The sequence below is a fragment of the Monodelphis domestica genome, chromosome 2, assembly GCF_027887165.1.
Source record: "Monodelphis domestica isolate mMonDom1 chromosome 2, mMonDom1.pri, whole genome shotgun sequence".
Classification (NCBI taxonomy): domain Eukaryota; kingdom Metazoa; phylum Chordata; class Mammalia; order Didelphimorphia; family Didelphidae; genus Monodelphis; species Monodelphis domestica.
The window spans coordinates 201,508,576-201,526,855 of NC_077228.1; the positions used below are offsets into that span (position 1 = coordinate 201,508,576).

The window sequence follows — 18,280 nt, forward strand, 5'->3', positions numbered from 1 at the left end:
TCATTCCAGGATCTGATGCCAACCCCAGCAGCTGGCCTTGTCATGTAAATGTGACAGCCAGAGCTAGAGCCTGCCCACTTGCCCCCTCTCTATAACCAAGACTGGACCTGAGGTGATAAAAGTCCATTGTGGCAATTCCTAGGGAAAGCCAGAGGCTTCCAGGGGCTCAGGGGTAAGCAGGCAGTTAACAGCTCCTGAACATTTGTGAAAAGAATTACATAGGCCTCTGAGAGAGGAAGTCGAGTCCAAACGAGGCCCTGGGGCTGCCATTTGGATGTGTCTCTGCCATCTACAGCCCGGAAGGCTAACAGCAAAACCAGCAGGAAACCCGACCTGCCCAGCCGATGAAAGGACAGAGCTGGAGGCAGAAGGAACACAGAAGCAGAGATCCGGGATGGGAAGGGAATGAAGGGGAAGGGAAGGGAAGGGCTGAGAAACAGAGAAAGGGGAACATCCTTCAGTTTGAGGCTCTCTCTCACTGACACCTGGAGCATGAAATCCAATCACCCGCCAAAGGCAGGAAAAGCAACTGTGCTTTTAAAAAGGGCCTGGGGAGGAGAGAGGAGCCTCCTTGCAAAAGGGTGTCCAAAGCAATAAAAGGCAGGAAAGGAGGAGGGCCCCGTGGTGGAAGTTGGTCTGGAAGTTATTTAGAAATATGCTCCCTTTCTGCTCAGCTCTTTAAAGTGTTTTGCAAGTTCAGGCACCTCATCATTCTCCTGCCCCACTGTTCTCACAATAAAAAACAAAAAAGCAGGAGACACATGAAGCTCTGAGATGAATGACTCTGGGGGAGGTAGCAGTGAGGCAGGGCTGGATGGGCAACCCAGGGGAGCATCAAATAGGATGAGGCCTTTGCTCAGAGATTTGGGGTTCATGTGGGGGTCAGGATCAGAGGCATACACTGAGGTCTTTTGGGGAGGGGGAGCCAGATGGTGGGAGGTTCATACAGAGCTGAGTTTATGAGATGGATTCAGAGTGGAACCTGGGATGATACGCCTCAGTCTCCAGTTCCAAACCTGTATATCACCCCCCAATTTCTCCAGCTGACAGCTGGCCCAAGCACTTTGGGAGAGGATAGGGGCAGTTCAGGTCAGAGGCCAGCATACAGGGACCTATTAATGACCCTCTCCTGGCAGCAATTCTTGGAATTAAATTGGGAATGGAAATAAAAATACATTCTCAATGATCTAGACTCATTTTCACAATTTCTCCTCTCCAACCTTGATGGGGACTCCCGTCCCCAGCCCTGCACAACAAACCTCATTGTTATATTAACTGCTATGTTAAAACCCTTTTTATACTAAGCCAAAGTAAAGCAGAATCTGAAATCTGGCTTCAGATAGCTATGTGACTCTGGGCAAGTCACTTAACCTTCATTGTCTAGCTCTTACCATTCCTCTGCCATAGAATCAATACATAGTATTGATCCTATGATAGAAGGTAAAGGTTTCGTTTTTAAAGCATAATCTGAAATATAAACGTGCTTGAAAATATTACATTCCCACCCTCACTAATCTAACCAATGCTTAAGTCAAAATAAATAAAACAACTTAGGTGTGATGTGTCATGTTGGGTCGACTGCATTGTTCTCCTTTGAAACATTTATTTGCATTTCTATATGTTGAGAGCTGGTGGGCTTCACTTATGGCTTGGGGGTAGTGATGTCCCACAACCAGTGCCCGGGAGCTAGCTCATCCCCACCCACCTCCAACCCCTCTAGTTCAACAGCTCATCTGCTGACAAACTTCACGTGACACCAGGAAAGATTCATTTCAGGCTTGGGACATGCCTGGAACAGAAACATCCAGTTCTTTTTACTTAGATCAAGACATCTCTCCCGGCCAGAAAAGCAAAGACACGCGGCCCAAACCTGCCAGAAAGCTTTGTTCCAATCCCAGGACTCCAGCAAATAACACACAGGGCCAAGATAGGGAATTTGGGTGTCATTTATTGAAGGCGGGTTACACAATTTGTTTTCTCCCCCACAGTTGTTCCCATTCCCTCCACAACACAAGCTACAAAGCTATCCGGAAGGGCAATGTCTCTGAATAGAAGAGCCAGGAACTCAGAACTCACACATCACCGAAGAACATAGTGCTGAATGCACTCCCTCAGACTGGGAGCTCCCTCCTGAGCATTTTAAAAGGGGACAGGGATGAGAGGCAAGCTTCCAAGTAGATTCCCATTTATTTCAGGGCCCTACTGAAGACCATTCTATTCCCATAACCCTTTGGGGATTAAGTGGGAAGAGAAAAAAATTTCCCTTGTATCCCAGGAGGGTCAGCCCTCTCAGTCAGTACCAGTCACATACACATCTGCTTCCACTAGCCTCATAGTTAATGATCAGCCTCATGGCAATTGGACCATTTCCTTCCTGACCCTCCAAGCACCTCTTTTAAATTGTGTCTAAAAACAAAATGCTAGAATGAGTGGAAAGCCACCTTTTCTTGAACTATAGCCAATACCTAAGGATCTGGGTGTTATCCTTTTCTTATCTTCTCTGGTCAAATGGCAGGAAGCTCCAGGCTATATTAAAGCTGTCCACCTGAAAGCCTCTCTGCCCTTCTTCCTTTGACCTTTTCTCTGTTACCAGCAGCACTGAGGTTGTGCTTCTCCAGAAGGTCAATGAGAGCAGTGTTACCCCAGCCACTTGTTCAGGACAGATATCAGTTCTTATTTAAAGTTGGGATGGGCAGGAGAGTTGCAAAGAATTTTGAAAGAGTTTAATCTTATAGAGAAATTCAAGATCCCAAAATGACTTTAATTTTATTTCCTTTGCATAAGCCAAATCATTAAATCTCACAGTGATTTTGGGTAGGGGAGGGGCAAGGAGAAGGCTATGGATTGAATCCTGGCAGAGTGGGGTAGGATCAGCAGGGCTGAAGGCCTCACTGGGGCAGTTGGAGGAGCACTGACTGTCCAGCAGGCAGGTAGGTGATATTCCGAGAGCGGGAAAGCTGGTAAGCGATGTCCTCTGCGGCTTCTAGCTTACGAAGCTCTATTAGGCCATCTCCTGCAGTGGCCAGTGAATTGGCAATCAGCTCTGCAGCTTTGGAATCACCCTCTGCTGAGATGATGGCTGCTTTCTTCTGTTGCTCGGCCTACAAGAATTGGGGACAGATTCCACAATAAAGAGGAAAACGATGATGAATGAATAACAAGCCAATGAGTCTTGGCATGGAAAAGCTCCACTTTTACCTGCACTCATTGTCAGGGGGCTCATTGTTCCATGTATTTACCTCAACTTTTCTTTTCTCAGTTCATTTTTCAACATAACTTAACCCTTCTCCTCCCCCTCCACTATCTGCACATACCCCCTTATTATAGGGATAGCTTTCTGTTGGCTTATTTTATTTCTCTGACAGACACCATCTCCTGCTCCAAGTCACATGAAGTCATGGACATGGAGGACAGAAGCAAGAATAGACATAGGGAGTTTTAGGCCCAGGCCTGTCCACCAACTCCCCAAATAAAGTACAATTCCTATCATTGTCAGCATTTTCAAGAAATGAATTTGGCTTTGGTATGTCCCTACTGGTAGATATTTAAGGACTGGATGGGAATTTTCTGATGCCACAAGGGTTCTTGGGAGGAATCTAGACCCTGCCCACAGATCCGGAGTCCAATCAAGTCCCAGGTGGAGTATCTTTTGATTCTATCCCAATTAATGCCAATGAAAATAAAGCCCTACAATAATTATAAAAGCAATATGAAGAGAATAAACTATACCCTTAGAGGGATTTAAAGGAGGCATATTTAAAGGCGTCCATGCTATGGTACCAATTCTATAGAAAATTTAAAAAAAAGGGGGGATTTAGAAAACACTAGGCTAATGATGATATATTAAACCATCTACAACTGCACTTAATTCTATTTCTAGGAGAGAGGGGTTAGGTGCAGTGATGAAATCTAACTATCTCACATATCAAAATGGGGGGGCCTTGGGAAAAAATCTAGTTAAGCCCAGAGAAATTACTCAACATTGGGTCTTTTCTGTTTTTGTTTTCTTTCTTTCTTTCTCTTTGCTTTGAATCTTTCCTGAGAGAAAATCCAGTTAAGGTGGAGAGGTGGTAAAGTACACAAGACAATACTGGGTTTAACTGGCTTTATCCATTAGGTCCTTTCCTTTGCAGGTTCAAAAGGGTTTCTCTGAGAAACTGACAATATTCTAGAAGAAATATTTTTATTTGTAACAAGGATATTTTTTATCTTAAGGATGATCTTTCCCTTTCTCTATAAGTGACTTAGGGCTGTAAATTCAAATGCCCCCACCACTCCCAGAAGACTACAGGACAGAATTATTTGACTTCTGTTTCTCCACTCTCCCTCCTTTCTAAAATTATCCCGGAAGAACATATCACAGAAGATAGATCTCTAGGCCACCCAGCAAACAGGGGAAAGAATGAAGGAGAAAGGGAAGAGAAAGAGAAGTTTCCGCCATCTGGTTGAACACTCACCTTTTCCACTACAAATCTGGCCCTCTCTGCTTCCTGCTGAGCCACCTGTTTGGCTTCCACTGCCTCCGTGAACTCCTTCCCAAAGGTCAGATGTGTCTAAGGGGAGAAAGGGAGCACAAGATGAGGAAGCATAATTGCTCACACAGCTTGGTCATGAGGCCCCCACGGCCTCAGGGAGGAAGAGAGGTCAGGAATGGTTCCAGCAGCTGGAGGAGCCAGTGAAGCCAGGAACTCCCTCCCTTCCCTATATTCTGGTCCAAACAGTTTTCACCAAAGGTTCTAAGGTAGTCCAGAAATATATAACTCTGTATGGTTCTGTCACACCCAATATAGCAATTTCACACCGAAAATGACAGCTGGAGCCTTTCACAATGGTCTATTGGCGCCAGAAGAAATCCGCTCCAAACTTCCTCAGAGAACTTATAGAATTCAGTCCCCCCGCCCCTTTTTCTCCCAGGGTCCTTTGATTTCCCTTGCTAAAAGCTCCAAAGATGGCCAGATGGAAAAACTGAGTCTCAAGATGGGTGAGGACTTGGCCAGCTCAATGACCCCAGGAGGCCAATGCGCCATCCTTATGGATTATCCAGTCCCACTGACTTCTCCAAATCTTGTGGCCAATTCACTTCTCAGCAGCACCTTAAGTATGGGATGGAAGAGGAAGAGCTCAAATTAGGGCCCTTCTGGTAAAAGGTTTAAAGAAGAGGAAGACAGGTAAAACTACTTAGAATAAGGTTTCCATATACCCATTATCAAAGCCTTGTTCCCTAAATACCATGGGTATCAGCTAGCTAGGCCAAATATCCTAACAAATCATAAGAACGGTGGGATTAGATCACAAGACTAGTCTAGAGGCCAGGCAGAGAGCGATTAATGTGTTAACCTTTTTAATTTTCTAAATTAAGAAAGATAAAGTTTTGATTTTTCTATGAGATTTTGGTTGCCTGCCTGTGTTCTTCCTATTACCAAAGGCCCAGACTCCATTTCCAAAGAAGAACTTGGCATCACAACTTGGGTCCACTTTGTGGCCCAATCCTAATCACCCTCCTCCAGAATTGCAGCTGTCTGACTGCTGGCTTTGTTTCTAATCTTTCTTAAGATAGTTTTGGGGAGGAGGGACACACATATAATACTGAGCTATAAGCAAGTACAAAAATGAAAGGCCTCGGGTGAAAATGAAGTAGAATTAGATTTCACTACAAAGATACTAGTTAAGGCTAACACTCTTCCCACAAAATCATCTCATGCTTCTAAGATAACACTTCTCATGAGCAGCCTACATTTTCCCAGAGAATTGTATGTGGTTAAAGCTTAACAAAACACTAATTTCTTGGGTTCTCAGTGCATTCTCACACTCAGGGTTGATTGAAACCGTTGTTTTATGCCATTAGTCAAAAGGCTACATATCCACATTTCACCAACAGGGGGAGCCCAGAGAGTCTTCTATTCTAAAGTGTGGCTGCTGTCTTTTTGGGTTTTTAGGGGGGAATGGATGGGGTGGGTGTGGGGAAAAGACAGGGTGACTGTTTGAACAGCTGCATATGCTTGGGGGGAAATGGTGCCTTTTGCAAGCAATATGCTGTATAGAATGGAACAGGAAACATTCTCCCCACCACCCTCCTGGACAAATTGCTCCAAATGATTTTTCCCAGAGTGTCCAGAAACACAAACCCTTTCCCTCACCCTCCTTGATCTGAAATGCTATCCTGCCTGTATTGTTTTCCGTCTGGACTATGACATTCAGTGCCATATAAATACATGGACTATAACATCTCAAGAGAATGGCTTATACTTTGGAGATGTCCCTTGCCCCTCATATCAGGCTTTGGGGAAACGAACCAGTTATTTACACTGGATCAGCTTTCATCGGGGGCTTTCTGGAGCTCAACTGACAAGAGTGTCAGACCAGAGGTGTTCTGGAATTCCCAGGGGCCAGTCAGGGAGGTCTAAGCTGGGCAAAAATTGTTAGCACTCTACCCAGGTTTTCCCTTTACTCTAGTTAGTCCCTTCCTATGTCAAACAAGGTTAATGAGACTTTACTTCCTGGGGGGTTGTGGGGAGAGCTCACATTTCTACAAGTGAGAGATTCAATGGCAAGGGAGGGCCAAGGGTTATAAGAAAAATGTGCATGGCAGAGGACAGCCTTATAAGTTCTCAGTTTTGTGCAGAGGCAACTAAAGCTTAAAGAGGCCTCAAGAAGACTGCTTTGTATGGCCAAGAAGCCTCAGCACTTTCAAGTCGAACATGAGTCTCAGTCACTAATCTCAATATATGGCTGGGGAGTTGGCAAGATAGAAATTGCTAATAACTGTAAGGGTGGTCAAGTACCAAAGTAAGGAATGCAGACTTAATCTGTTTGTCTCAAAGAGTCTTACCAAAGAAACATCATCTAGGATGAGCCCAAAGGTCGCTGCTCGTTCTGTGAGGTCTTCACTCACTTGCCTAGAGACTAGTTCTCTCTGAGTGATCAATTCTCCAGCATCAAATCGAGCCTAGTTCAAAGAACATTGGAACACAGGAGTTGTGAGGAAGTAGGAAGTAAGCAAATAAAACTATGCCCAGATCCTATCAACCAAAAGCTAAGTTTTCCTGTTACCTGGCACTATGAGGTGTCTAGTTCCAGCCCACAGGCTACCCAATTACTTACTACCACTGACTTGAGGATCTCAGTTGTTATGGATGGCAGCACTCGCTCGTCATAGTCCTCCCCAATGCTGGTGAAGATTCGGGGTAGCTGATTGGCAACAGGTCGGAAGAGAATACGAAGGGTGATATTGACATTCTGTAAATCTGCATCAGGAAAAGAAGGCAAAGGATGATGTGACAAGTTGGGTTTGGGAGCCATGAAATCTCACATGACCAACTTCCCATCCCAAACTTGCCCACCTAAGGAAAGAAGCCAATTCACTTGTCAGGCCCCACCCTGAAGCACTTGCTGACCACCTTCTCCTCCCAGATTCCTTCCCATTTCTGGGTTTGTTCTTTCCTGGTATCCTTTCCCAGATCATCATGAGAGCCTCACCATCGACTGGATGCATCTCATGATTTTGTCTATACCTCTTAGTGACCTCATTGGGTTTATCATTTCCGTGCACACAACTCTGAGATCTATATATTCAGCCCTGTCTCTCTCAAGTTCTGCATCATCAATGGACAAGCAGGGACAAACCTTCCCACTTCCCTGTGGCACAAAGGTGCTGACAGTCTAAAGGCCTTTCTTGCCCCAAACCAAGGGTGCTGCTCCTAATCCTCCATTAAAAGATTTAAAGACACACACATAGAGAGAGCTTATGTTTCCTTTGGGGACCAGTTTTCTAGACTCTTACAACTGGAAGTCCCATAGGCATTTCAAACTCATGTGTAAAATAGAATTTCTTACTCCCTCTCTCCAACTCATTCCTCTTCATAACGTGCTCATTTCTGATGAGGGGATCACTATTCTTCCACTCACATAGGTTCAGGACCTAGGAGTTATTCTTGAATCTTCACTCTCCCTCATTCCTTGTATCTAGTCAATTGCCAAGCTTTGCAGATGCTCTGTCCACAATCTTGTATCTGTCACCTTTCTCCATTCACATAGCCACTATCCTAGTTCAGGCTTTTATCACATCTTGCCTGGACTATTTTGATCATATCTTTCTTTTAAAGAGCTTTTTTTTTTAAAGCTCTTACCTTCTGGCTTAGTAACAACTCTAAATCAGAAGGGCAAGGGCTAGGCAAAACAGGGTTAAATGGCTTGCCTAGGGTCATATAGCTAGGAGACATCTGAGGCTAGATTTGAACCCATAACCTCCCAAATCCAGGCCTTGCTTTCTATCCACTGTACCACCTAGCTGCCCCTAATCTGACAGTTTCTTTACTGCTCCCCCCCTCTCCCCATTTCAGGTTTCTTGCCTCTTCACTTATCTTCCACCCAGCTTCCAAACTGATATTCTTAAAGCCCAGATCGGATTGTCATTCCTTATTTTAAAATTCTACCATTCCTACTCTACCAAGAATAGAACTTTTGGAGGGCATTTAAATGTCTGGTTCCAATCCACCTTTCTAGGTTTATTACACACTTTGATACACATGTACTCTATGTTTTAGTCAAAATGACCTTCCTGTTTCTTGTATACAACCTCCTACTTTTTGTTTCTTTTGAACAGACTATTCCTCATTCCTCCTCATCTCCACCTTTTAGAGTCCTTGAAATCCCTTTAAAGTCTAGCTCATGGCCTCCTGAGTCTATTGTTCACATACTTTGGATTTATGTGCATGTATGACAATTGATGTGAAGTGCCCAAGGTCACACAGGTAGTAAGCAGAAGAGTAAAGATCTGGTCCTTTAAGTCTAAATCTGATACTTTTCCACTACACTATGGCTGCCTCTCACATGTAAATAAGGAGTGAAGGTGGTTGGACTAGATGACTCTATAAAATCTCCCCATTTAACTTTAAGCTTATAGAAGGCAGGGACAACTTAGATGTGTGTTTGGACAAACACACATGTTCATAGATACTTACTGGGTAACCTACTCTGCAATTAGGCAATTAAAGGTTTGTTTGTTTGTTTCTTTCCCCTACCTTCCATATTAGAATCAATACCATGTATTGGTTCTATGGCAATGTGTGTTCAGTCACTTGCCCACAGGGACACAGCCAGAATGTGTCCGAGGCCTCCTATCTCTAGGCCCAAATAAAGGTTTTCTAAGAAGGATGGATAACTTTCATTTTACCCTAAGTCTTCCATGATTATTAGCAATTAAGACTGAATATTTGAAGATGTTAAGTGGCAATGTTAATCAGTAAATAAGCCTATTATGTGCTATGTACTGAGAAGAAGCCTAATAAGTCAAATGAAGAGATAGATGGATGATATCTTAACTTGAAGCACAGAGAGTTTTCTATAACCCTGGGAGTACAACCTACTTTTCCCCAAGGCCAAGAGAATTTCCTCACACATATTCATTTTGTCATTATTTTACTCTATGGAGGTTATAATAACCAATAGCATTTTACACTTATAATAGAGCTTTTGAGATTATAACCACTTTCCATACATATTATCTAGCATGAGTTTTCAAGATATCTCTGAGAGGTAGGTAGGATACCTTTCCCATTTTTCAGATAGAAAAACTGAGAGAGGTTAACTGATTTCATATAGGTATTATATAGAAGAGCTTACTCAAACCCAAGTCTGATCCCCTGCTAGTATACTCCAAGTCTACCACTCTTCCTACAACACTGTTTCCTGCTAGACATTCACTTTTGTATGACAGACATTCATTTTTGTCTGAAAGCAAACCTTTCAGGGATGCATTGGTATTTATAAATCTCCCTTCTCTTATTCTGTTAGTCAATGCCTCATAATTGGGCAGTCCTATATCCCACCCTGATAAACTGGGGTCGAGAAGAGAGGATTCTGAAGTAACAGGAAAACCAAAAATAATCTCTGTCTTCAAGGACCTTCCAGCTTAGCTGGAAAAGAGAACACATACAAAGCCACCTAAGAACAAAGCACATAAGGTGGGGAGTTCAGAGTTAGGTTTTTCAGTTCAAATTCCAATGAGCTCATCCCAGCCAACCTTTCATCTTCTCTCTTGGCATCAGATAAATGGACAACCCATCAGAAGTGCCTCCTTGCTTCCTGGCCAAACTTTACTAAATAGTTTAAAAAAACATCCAATCATCCAAGATGGATCAAAAAGACCACAATGCTGTTTTATTTATCAGCTTCAATATGGTAAAGCAATAATACCAGTAATACTGTTATTCATATACAAAGATAGTGTTACTGATAAACTCCTAGTAAAGCATGAGCTAGGAAACTGGAAGGAAAGCATCAACATGGGATAGAAGAGATATTATATTTTCAGACTTCAGATCTCTCTCTCTCTCTCTCATTAGGCCCATAGGGATTGGAACAGGACTTTGGTGAAGGAGATATAATCTTAGCTGTGTCTCACAGCTTACCTTCTTCTCATCTCCCAACTATACTCTAGTACAAACTTCCTGAAAACAGAAATATATATTCTTTTCAGTTTTGGTATGGGGACTGGTTTCCTCCTCTCTCTGGATTTTGCTAGTATCTAGTCTGGCAAATGCTAAGCACATTATTTTGAGTTCAACTAACCATCCACAGCTATCTTTCCATAAATACTTAAAAGTATACTCACCCTTGCTACCAGTGATTACTGGGACATTCCGTGGCCGGGAACGGCAGTCAAAAATAATTGGTTTCTGTACCCAGGGGATAAGAAAATGAGTCCCTTCCCCTACAACAATGTCTTGGACTCCACGGAACCTATCAAAGATGACAGCTCTGTGGCCAGCATCCACTAGAAAGGAGAAAGGAAAAGACCAAATCAGGAAAATGAACTTATTGATAAACTCTTCCACATATATGAAAGGAACACTTGATGCTTTAGGTTCATTTATTAAAGCCTTCATTCTTATGGTTCTACTTCCTCAACTTCTGTGTCCCTAAAGGATTCTGAATAGTTACATAAGCAAGTAATCATTTCCTGTCCTATGTGCTTCCCCAAGGACTTGGGTAATAGGATCTGTTCCCTAGCATCATTTCTCCTTGAAAGATGAAATTGCTGATTTTATGATTAACCACTCTCTCCCTTGTTCCCTTGAGCATATTTCCAGGACCAAACAATCCACATTAAGACTAAAACAACAACAAAAAAAGTTTTCTCCTTGGTCATCACCAATAGGGTCATATGCCACACTTTCAAATGAACTGAATGCTTTTCAGGTGCACCATCAATTACAGCAGGCCTCACGAAGTGTGACATTTAGAAACTCCACTTCTAATTTACCTATTCTATTTTCCTTTCTAATTTTTCCTGTTTCTCAAAACCTTATTGAGAGAGGGCAATACAGCCATGTTTACTAAATCAAAGATCTATGTGTAGCTACTAGACCACAAGAGAAGATACCTTGGAAACCTGGAAGTTACCTTTGCTACGAAGAACTTCATTCATTCCTTTAGCTATATACTCAGAAGGTGCCTTTTCTGCTGCTTCCTGGCTATGCACTTAGGATATGCTCTTTTGGCTCTATAGAAGTAGCTGTAGGATCTAATAGGTCACCCAAAATGACCTGGAGCACCCATGGAGACATTCCACTCAAGGTAAAAGGATATAGTGATATGTTATAGTTATCTAATTAAATACTTTTAACTCCTGAAAAGCATGATTTCAACAGTGAAGCAAAGGCAAGGGTGACTTGTTAATAAATAAGAAGTAGGAAGTAGGAAGAATGGAAGTCTGACAAGTTATAGAACTTTTTTTTTTTTAAACCTTTACCTTTTGTCTGGAGTCAATATGTGTATTGGCTCCAAGGCAGAAGAGTGGTAAGGGCTAGGCAATGGGGGTCAAGTGACTTGCCCAAGGTCACACAGCTGGGAAGTGTCTGAGGCCAGATTTGAACCTAGGACCTCCCGTCTCTAGGCCTGGCTCTCAATCCACTGAGCCACCCAGCTGCCCCCTAGAACTTTTTAAACAACAACAAATCTCATCATAATAGTGGGTATGTACAGCATGGAAAAGACCAGATTAGTTAGTCTGAAGGAACAACCACTTTCATAGGCTGATTGCCCCCAGGAGAGTCATATTGGACAAGAGGAGTCCTCAGCAGGGGAGAAAAAACTGCCCTTCCTCAGGGCCTCACCATTATATAAGGCAGAGTTGACAACTCCTCCTACAACAGCTAAGCCCAAGCCAAATTTGCCAACAGCTTCAAACAGTTTAGCAGCCATGTCTTCTTCAGATGGGTCTTCTGCCCTCTCAGACCTGAAGGGAGAAAACAAAAGGCTAGCCTGATTCACACATTCTCTAGTGAAAACTCATTCTCAACCACTGAGTTCATTTTCTAACCAGAAAATTTCTATTTTCTTGAGGGTTCTGCCCATCCTTAGACCAACAAGTTAACATCCAAGACAGATTTAGGAATTCAATAAATTATGACTCCCCTGTGTTCATTTCAGTTACAAAGACTTGATGACAAAAGTTGGGGCTGGGAGTGGTTTGGGGAAGATAGGAGGGCATGGTACTACTAGATCAAAGTCATAGGCCTGATCTCTACCACTATGAAAGCTCCTTCCTCCTTGCAAATCAAAAATTGATTCTAGTGGTCACAGTGGGGATGAGAAGATAATATAGGGAGTTCACTAAAATTCATCCCCATATTGAAAAAATACCAATATGCAATGAAATGCCGATTGTAGGTCTCCTAAAAATATTTTCAAGAATGTCATTATTATAGGAAAGACAGATTGAGAAGAAATATCTTTAGATGGAAGATAGCATGACAGTGGAACATGGGAAAAGTGCTAAGGGACAGATTCTTAGAAAAACAGGAAGGTTTTTGGAGATCAGAAGCAATTAGCTAGGCCTCAGAAACTAGTAAATTCACTTTAAGTTATTTTTTTCTCCCCTCAATCCTATATTACTCCCAGGGCAGTTAGGTGGCTCAATGGATAGAATCAGTTTTAGGAACTAGAGGTCCTGGTTTCAAATGTAGTCTCAGACACTTCTTAGCTGTGTGACCCCAGGTAAGTCACTTAAGCCCAACTGTCTCCCTCTTACCTCTTTTGGTTCTGTCTTGGAACCAATACTTAGTATCGATTCTAAGACAAACAGTAAGGGTCTAAAGAAAAAATATCCTCTATTACTTACTTTCCCCCACATATCAATCATTATAAAAATAGGAACTGGACCTGTAATTTAATTGTAATAAGGGTTCTTTTCTGTATCACAGACCTTTTTGTAAGTCTAGTAAAGCCCATGAACTTCTCAGAATCTCTACTACCTACATTCATAATTGAAAGAAATGCCAAATTTTAGTTTGAGATTAGTGAAAATAAAGATATAATTTTTTTCTTATCCAAGTTTTACTGGCTCTGTGAAAGCTATCCATGGGCCTCATGCTGAAGAACCCCTAGTAAGGTGGGAGGAAACTTCTGGCAATGCATGTTGGCACTTTCTCTGCAATTTATGGTCTTAAGAGTTGCCTGGAGCACTGAGAAATTAGGTGACTAACCCAGGGATACAAGCCAGTGTGTTCCAGAAGCAGAACTTAAAACTTGGATCTTCTTGGCTTTGAGGCTATTCATTGTATTACTCTGTATCTGTATAGCTAAGAAAGATCTCAAAGACCAAGTAGTTCAATTCCCTATTCATAGATAGGAAATTGAGAGCAAAGGATAAATTCAAATCTTTTCGCTAACATTAGGCTACCAAATCTCAAACTCTATTTGACTCATAGGATTCCCCTTCCACTTCTATACCTCAACCATTTCCTTCCTTCCGTCTTCCCCATTATTGTATGAAGCTGCTTAACCTTCGCTCTTCCATCCTTTCCCTTCCTCAGCCTCCTTCTTCCTCTCCCTCAGTCTTCCCCTATTCTCTCCCTCAGCTTTCCCCTTCATCCTCTCCCTCGACTTTCCTCTCTCAGCTTCCTCTTCCTCCCTCCACTCCATTTCCTTTCTCAGCTTTCTCCCTCCATTCTTCTCCCCCCAGTCCCCCCCCCATTCTTTCCTTCTCCCTCAGTCTTTCCCCTTCTTCTCTCTCAGCTTCCCCTCTATTCTCTATTTCCCTCCTCACCTTTCTCCCTCCATTTTTTCTCTCCCTCCCCTCCCTTCTAACTCTCTACATTCTCTACTCGTTCTTCTCCCTTGGACACCTCATCAATTCTCTCTCACACCCCACGTTCACTCCCCTTCGTTCCCTTTTCTTCTGGCTCCATTCTCTCCCTCCATTCTTCCCCTCCCTGACCCTCCCCCTCCGTTCTCTCCCTCAGCTTCCCCACACTTCTTCTCATTCTATCTCCGAGTCCCTCCGTTCTCCTCCCATTCCTAAACTACCTTCTCCTTTCCTCGACCCCTTCCCCGTCCCCTCAGTACCCCAAGGGAGCACGCGAGTGGGGGCGGGGGGCACGGCGGTTATCAGGAAGGCCCCAAATCCTTTGCTCACCAAGCACCACTCTGACCTCCACATGAATTCCCCAACCCTACTTACTGCGCTTGCGCCTGGTACCGCCTTCCTTTCACCGCCCCTTCCTGAAGGATCTTGCTTCCCGTTGGTTGTTAGGAACGTGGCGCCTTCTGGGACTGGAGGTTCAAGGGTGAATCCTGAGCCCCTACTTCTCTAGCAAGAAGAAACTACGACTTCCAGCATGCAACGCTGTCTTTTAGCCTGGGAAGAAAGTCCTTCCCCATTGGTTTAGACGCTAAGAAGTTGGCCTCAAAGGATGCTGGAATTGTAGTTCGCCTGGGGTGGCTACACGTGCCACCGGAAGCGCCTACAACTCCTTTTGCATCGGTAGTTGTAAAACCCCTAGGCTGTTTCACGTCGGCCCCTCGGCTAGCGTTCGAGGGAAGGGCAGAAGAAATGCGAGTGTTGACTTGGGGGGAGGGAGGGAACGTCATGGAAACACAATTTAGGTGACTGAGAAAAAGAAAGGGCAGGAGTGCTCACTTCTTAGCCTTGGCTATGACTTTTTTAGCCTCCTTTTTCTCAACATGGATCCATACGGTCATTTTACAGATGAGGAAACAGATACAGCAAGGTTGAAGTGACTCCCCCAGAGGCACACAGTGAGAATTCAAATCAGAGCTCCATTTGCTTTATCGAGCCACTTTCCTTAAGTTAACAGACCTTAATGCAATCAGTCACCTGTATGGGAATATGATGCTCCAATTATAGTAACCGAATTTTGCAAATGTTTATGAAATATGCAAATCATTGTAAGCCTGATGATACCAAGACATCTAGGATGTCTACCCTGTGCACCAGGAAGAGTTTTATAGAGAGTATGCAAATATAAATTTTAGGTATAGTTGCAAATAGAAAATAAAACCATAAAATAGCAACAATGCAAGTTTTAATATGATGACTATATTGCAGAGTTGTGAACAGGGTAATAAGCGAAAGTCTAGAAGAGAGAAATTACTGTTATCAAGGAAAGATTGGTGGAGAAGATGATAAATGAAGTTGGGCCTTGAAGGAAGGGAAGGGTTTAAGAGGGAGTAAATTTGATTCAATTTATTTCCATTCAATATGCTTATTTATTTTGTACTATAGGTAGGGTGCTGGTTGGTAGGGATTTAGGGTTCAAAAAAGGTCAGTCCTTGCCATTCTGGATAAAGGGAAAACCCATATAGGTAAAGGGGCCAATTTATTCAAAGGTGGCAAAAGTTAGAGATTTGGAGAATAGTAAGAAGGAGTAAGTACTCTGGGTTGCTTCTCCCATGGTGAGGACAGATTTGGGCTGAGCCTTTAGTAGTCTTCCCCCAACTTGGAGGTAGCTAGTGGCACAGTTGACAAAGTACTGGGCTTGGAGTATGGAAGATCTTGGTTCACATATGGCCTCAGACTAACTAGCTGAATGACTGGGCAAGTCACTTAACCTTTGCCTGCCTTACTTTCTTCAACTGTAAAACTGGGATAATAATGACACCTATCTCCCATGGTTGTGAGGTTCCTGTGATATTTGTAAAGTGCTTAACACAAAGCCTGGTATATAATAGGCACTCAATAAATAAATGCTTGTTTCCTGTTACATATGACATGACTTATTAATAAGTTAACTGGGTAGACAGTGATTATAATGCACTGAAATTCAAAAATCTTAAATGTTAGTTTTGGTGGATCCTTGCTTCTTAATTTTTTCTTTTCATTATTTACTTCCATATTGCCAAGAGTTTTTATTTGGAAGTGGGGACAGACATTCAGGTCAAGAGTGGTATAAGATGTAGTGGGGATTTGGGGGAGTCCTGTGCTAGGAGGGATTTTATAAGATTATCCTTTAAGGATGATCTAGTCCAAACACTATTTTTTCTGTTGAAGAAATTAGTAGAGGAGGCATTTTAAAAAGTATTTAATTTTAATTAAATTTCATTAATTTAAAGTATTAATTTAACATTTAAAAAGTAAAAAGTATTTAATTGACAATAGAAATGAAGAAATATGATAGAAAAGACTGTGGCTGGGAAATAGGAAAAAAGTCATTTATTAAGTATCTACTTGGCAATGTACTAGAGGCTAGAATACAAATACAAAGTGAGACAGCTCTAGCTTACATTCTGGTGAGGGGAATATAATATCCAAAAGAAGAAAACCCAGGATATGTGTATTTTTTTAAAAATTTACTTATTTAGAATATTTTTTTCACGGTTACATGATTCATGTTCTCTCCTTCCTCTCTTCCCTCCCCACTCCCAGAGCTGACAAGCAATTCCACTGGGTTATACATGTATTATTGTTCAAAACTCATTTCCAATTATTCATATTTGTAATAGAGTGATCTTTTAGACCCCCCCATCATAGGATATATGTATTTTTAAATGCAGTGATTTTGAGAAGGGAGACAATAAGTCATAAAAGGTGGGCAGGTTCTTTGAGATGTAGTATAGCATCATGAATGAATGAATGAATGAATGAAAGAACTTACTAAAGACCCCTATCTCCCATGGTTGTGAGGTTCCTGTGATATTTGTAAAGTGCTTAACACAAAGCCTGGTATATAATAGGCACTCAGTAAATAAGTGCTTGTTGTTGTTTAGTCATTTCAGTTGTGTTCAGTTCTTTGTGACCTCATTTGGAGTTTTCTTGGAAAAGATACTGGAGTATTGTGGTGTCAAAGAATTGGAAATTGAAGGGATATCCATCAACTGGGGAATGGCTGAACAAGTTGTAGTATATGATTATAATAGAACATTATTGTGCCTTAAAAAATGAACAGAATGATTGCAAAAAAACAAAAACAAAAAACCCCAACAAAACCCAAAACAAAAAAAACCCAACCTGGAAAGGCTTATATTAAGTGATGCAAAACAAAGTGAGCAGAACCAGTACAGTAACCGTAATAATGTACAATGATCATCTGTGAATGATGTAACTATTACCAGCAATGCAAGGATCTCAGATAACTTCAAAGGACACAAGACGAAAAAGGCTATCTATCCTCTGCCATAGAAAGAACCAATGGAATCTGAAAGCAGATTGAAGCATACCATTCTTCACTTTATTTCCTTCATGAATGTTTTATAATATAAGCAATATGTGTTTGCTTTTACAACATGATATGATGATCATTGAAATATATATTATGTGTTAGTACATGTATGATATGTCATATTACCTGCTGTCTAAGGGAGGGGAGAGAACATGGATTTAAAAAATAGAAAATTATTATTTAAATTATATTCAGGGGCAGCTGGGTGGCTCAGTGGATTGAGAGTCAGGCCTAGAGACAGGAGGTCCTGGGCTTAAATCTAGATTCAGATAGTTCCTAGCTGTGAGGCCCTGGGAAAATCATTTAACCTTCATTGCCTAGACCTTACTACTCTTCTGCCTGGGAACCAATACATAGTATTGATTCTAAGATGGAAAGTAGAGGTGTTTTGTTTTTTTTTTTGAAACCCTTATCTTCCGTCTTGGAATCAATACTGTGTACTGGTTCCAAGGCAGAAGAATGGTAAGGGCTAGACAATGGGGGTGACTTGACTTGCCCAGGGTCACACATCTGGGAAGTGTCTGAGGCCAGATTTGAACCTAGGACCTCCCATTTCTAGGCCTGGCTCTCAATCCATTGAGCCACCCAGCTGCCCCCTACAGGTGTTTTTTTTTTTTAAGAATTGTATTGAAAATGTTGGAAGGGATGTGGCAAAATTGGGACACTAATGCATTGCTGGTGAAGTTGTGAATTGATCCAACCATTCTGGAAGGCAATTTGGAATTATGCCCAAAGGGCTTTAAAAGATTGCCTGCCCTTTGATCCAGCCATACTACTGCTGGGCTTGTATCCCAAAGAGATAATAGGTAAAATACTTG

General features: G+C 42.1%; 1 protein-coding gene across 5 annotated transcripts; it reads right to left on the reverse strand.

Moving 5' to 3' along the window:
- Positions 1-1,928: 1,928 nt before the first annotated feature.
- On the reverse strand, positions 1,929-14,502 carry PHB1 (prohibitin 1). 5 transcript variants are annotated; one of them, XM_056816883.1, is made up of 7 exons: positions 14,465-14,502; positions 12,117-12,238; positions 10,613-10,774; positions 7,102-7,244; positions 6,830-6,946; positions 4,458-4,553; positions 1,929-3,101 (listed from the first exon to the last, which is right to left on the reverse strand). In XM_056816883.1, the coding sequence occupies exons 2-7, from the start codon at positions 12,202-12,204 to the stop codon at positions 2,889-2,891; spliced, it is 819 nt and encodes a 272-aa protein (XP_056672861.1). In that variant the 5' UTR covers positions 12,205-12,238; positions 14,465-14,502; the 3' UTR covers positions 1,929-2,888. The 5 variants fall into 5 exon arrangements, with proteins under 5 accessions (XP_056672861.1, XP_016286027.1, XP_056672864.1 ...); XM_016430541.2 differs by having other exon boundaries at positions 14,350-14,480; XM_056816886.1 differs by having other exon boundaries at positions 14,420-14,476.
- Positions 14,503-18,280: the final 3,778 nt, after the last annotated feature.

Excerpts from the sequence above, each read along its gene's own strand:
- PHB1 (XM_056816883.1), bottom strand. The coding sequence starts at position 12,204 with ATGGCTGCTAAACTGTTTGAAGCTGTTGGCAAATTTGGCTTGGGCTTA. Across the intron at positions 10,775-12,116 it reads CAACTCTGCCTTATATAATG|TGGATGCTGGCCACAGAGCT; the intron begins GTGAGGCCCTGA and ends TCTCCTTTCTAG. Across the intron at positions 6,947-7,101 it reads AGATCCTCAAGTCAGTGGTA|GCTCGATTTGATGCTGGAGA; the intron begins GTAAGTAATTGG and ends TCTTTGAACTAG.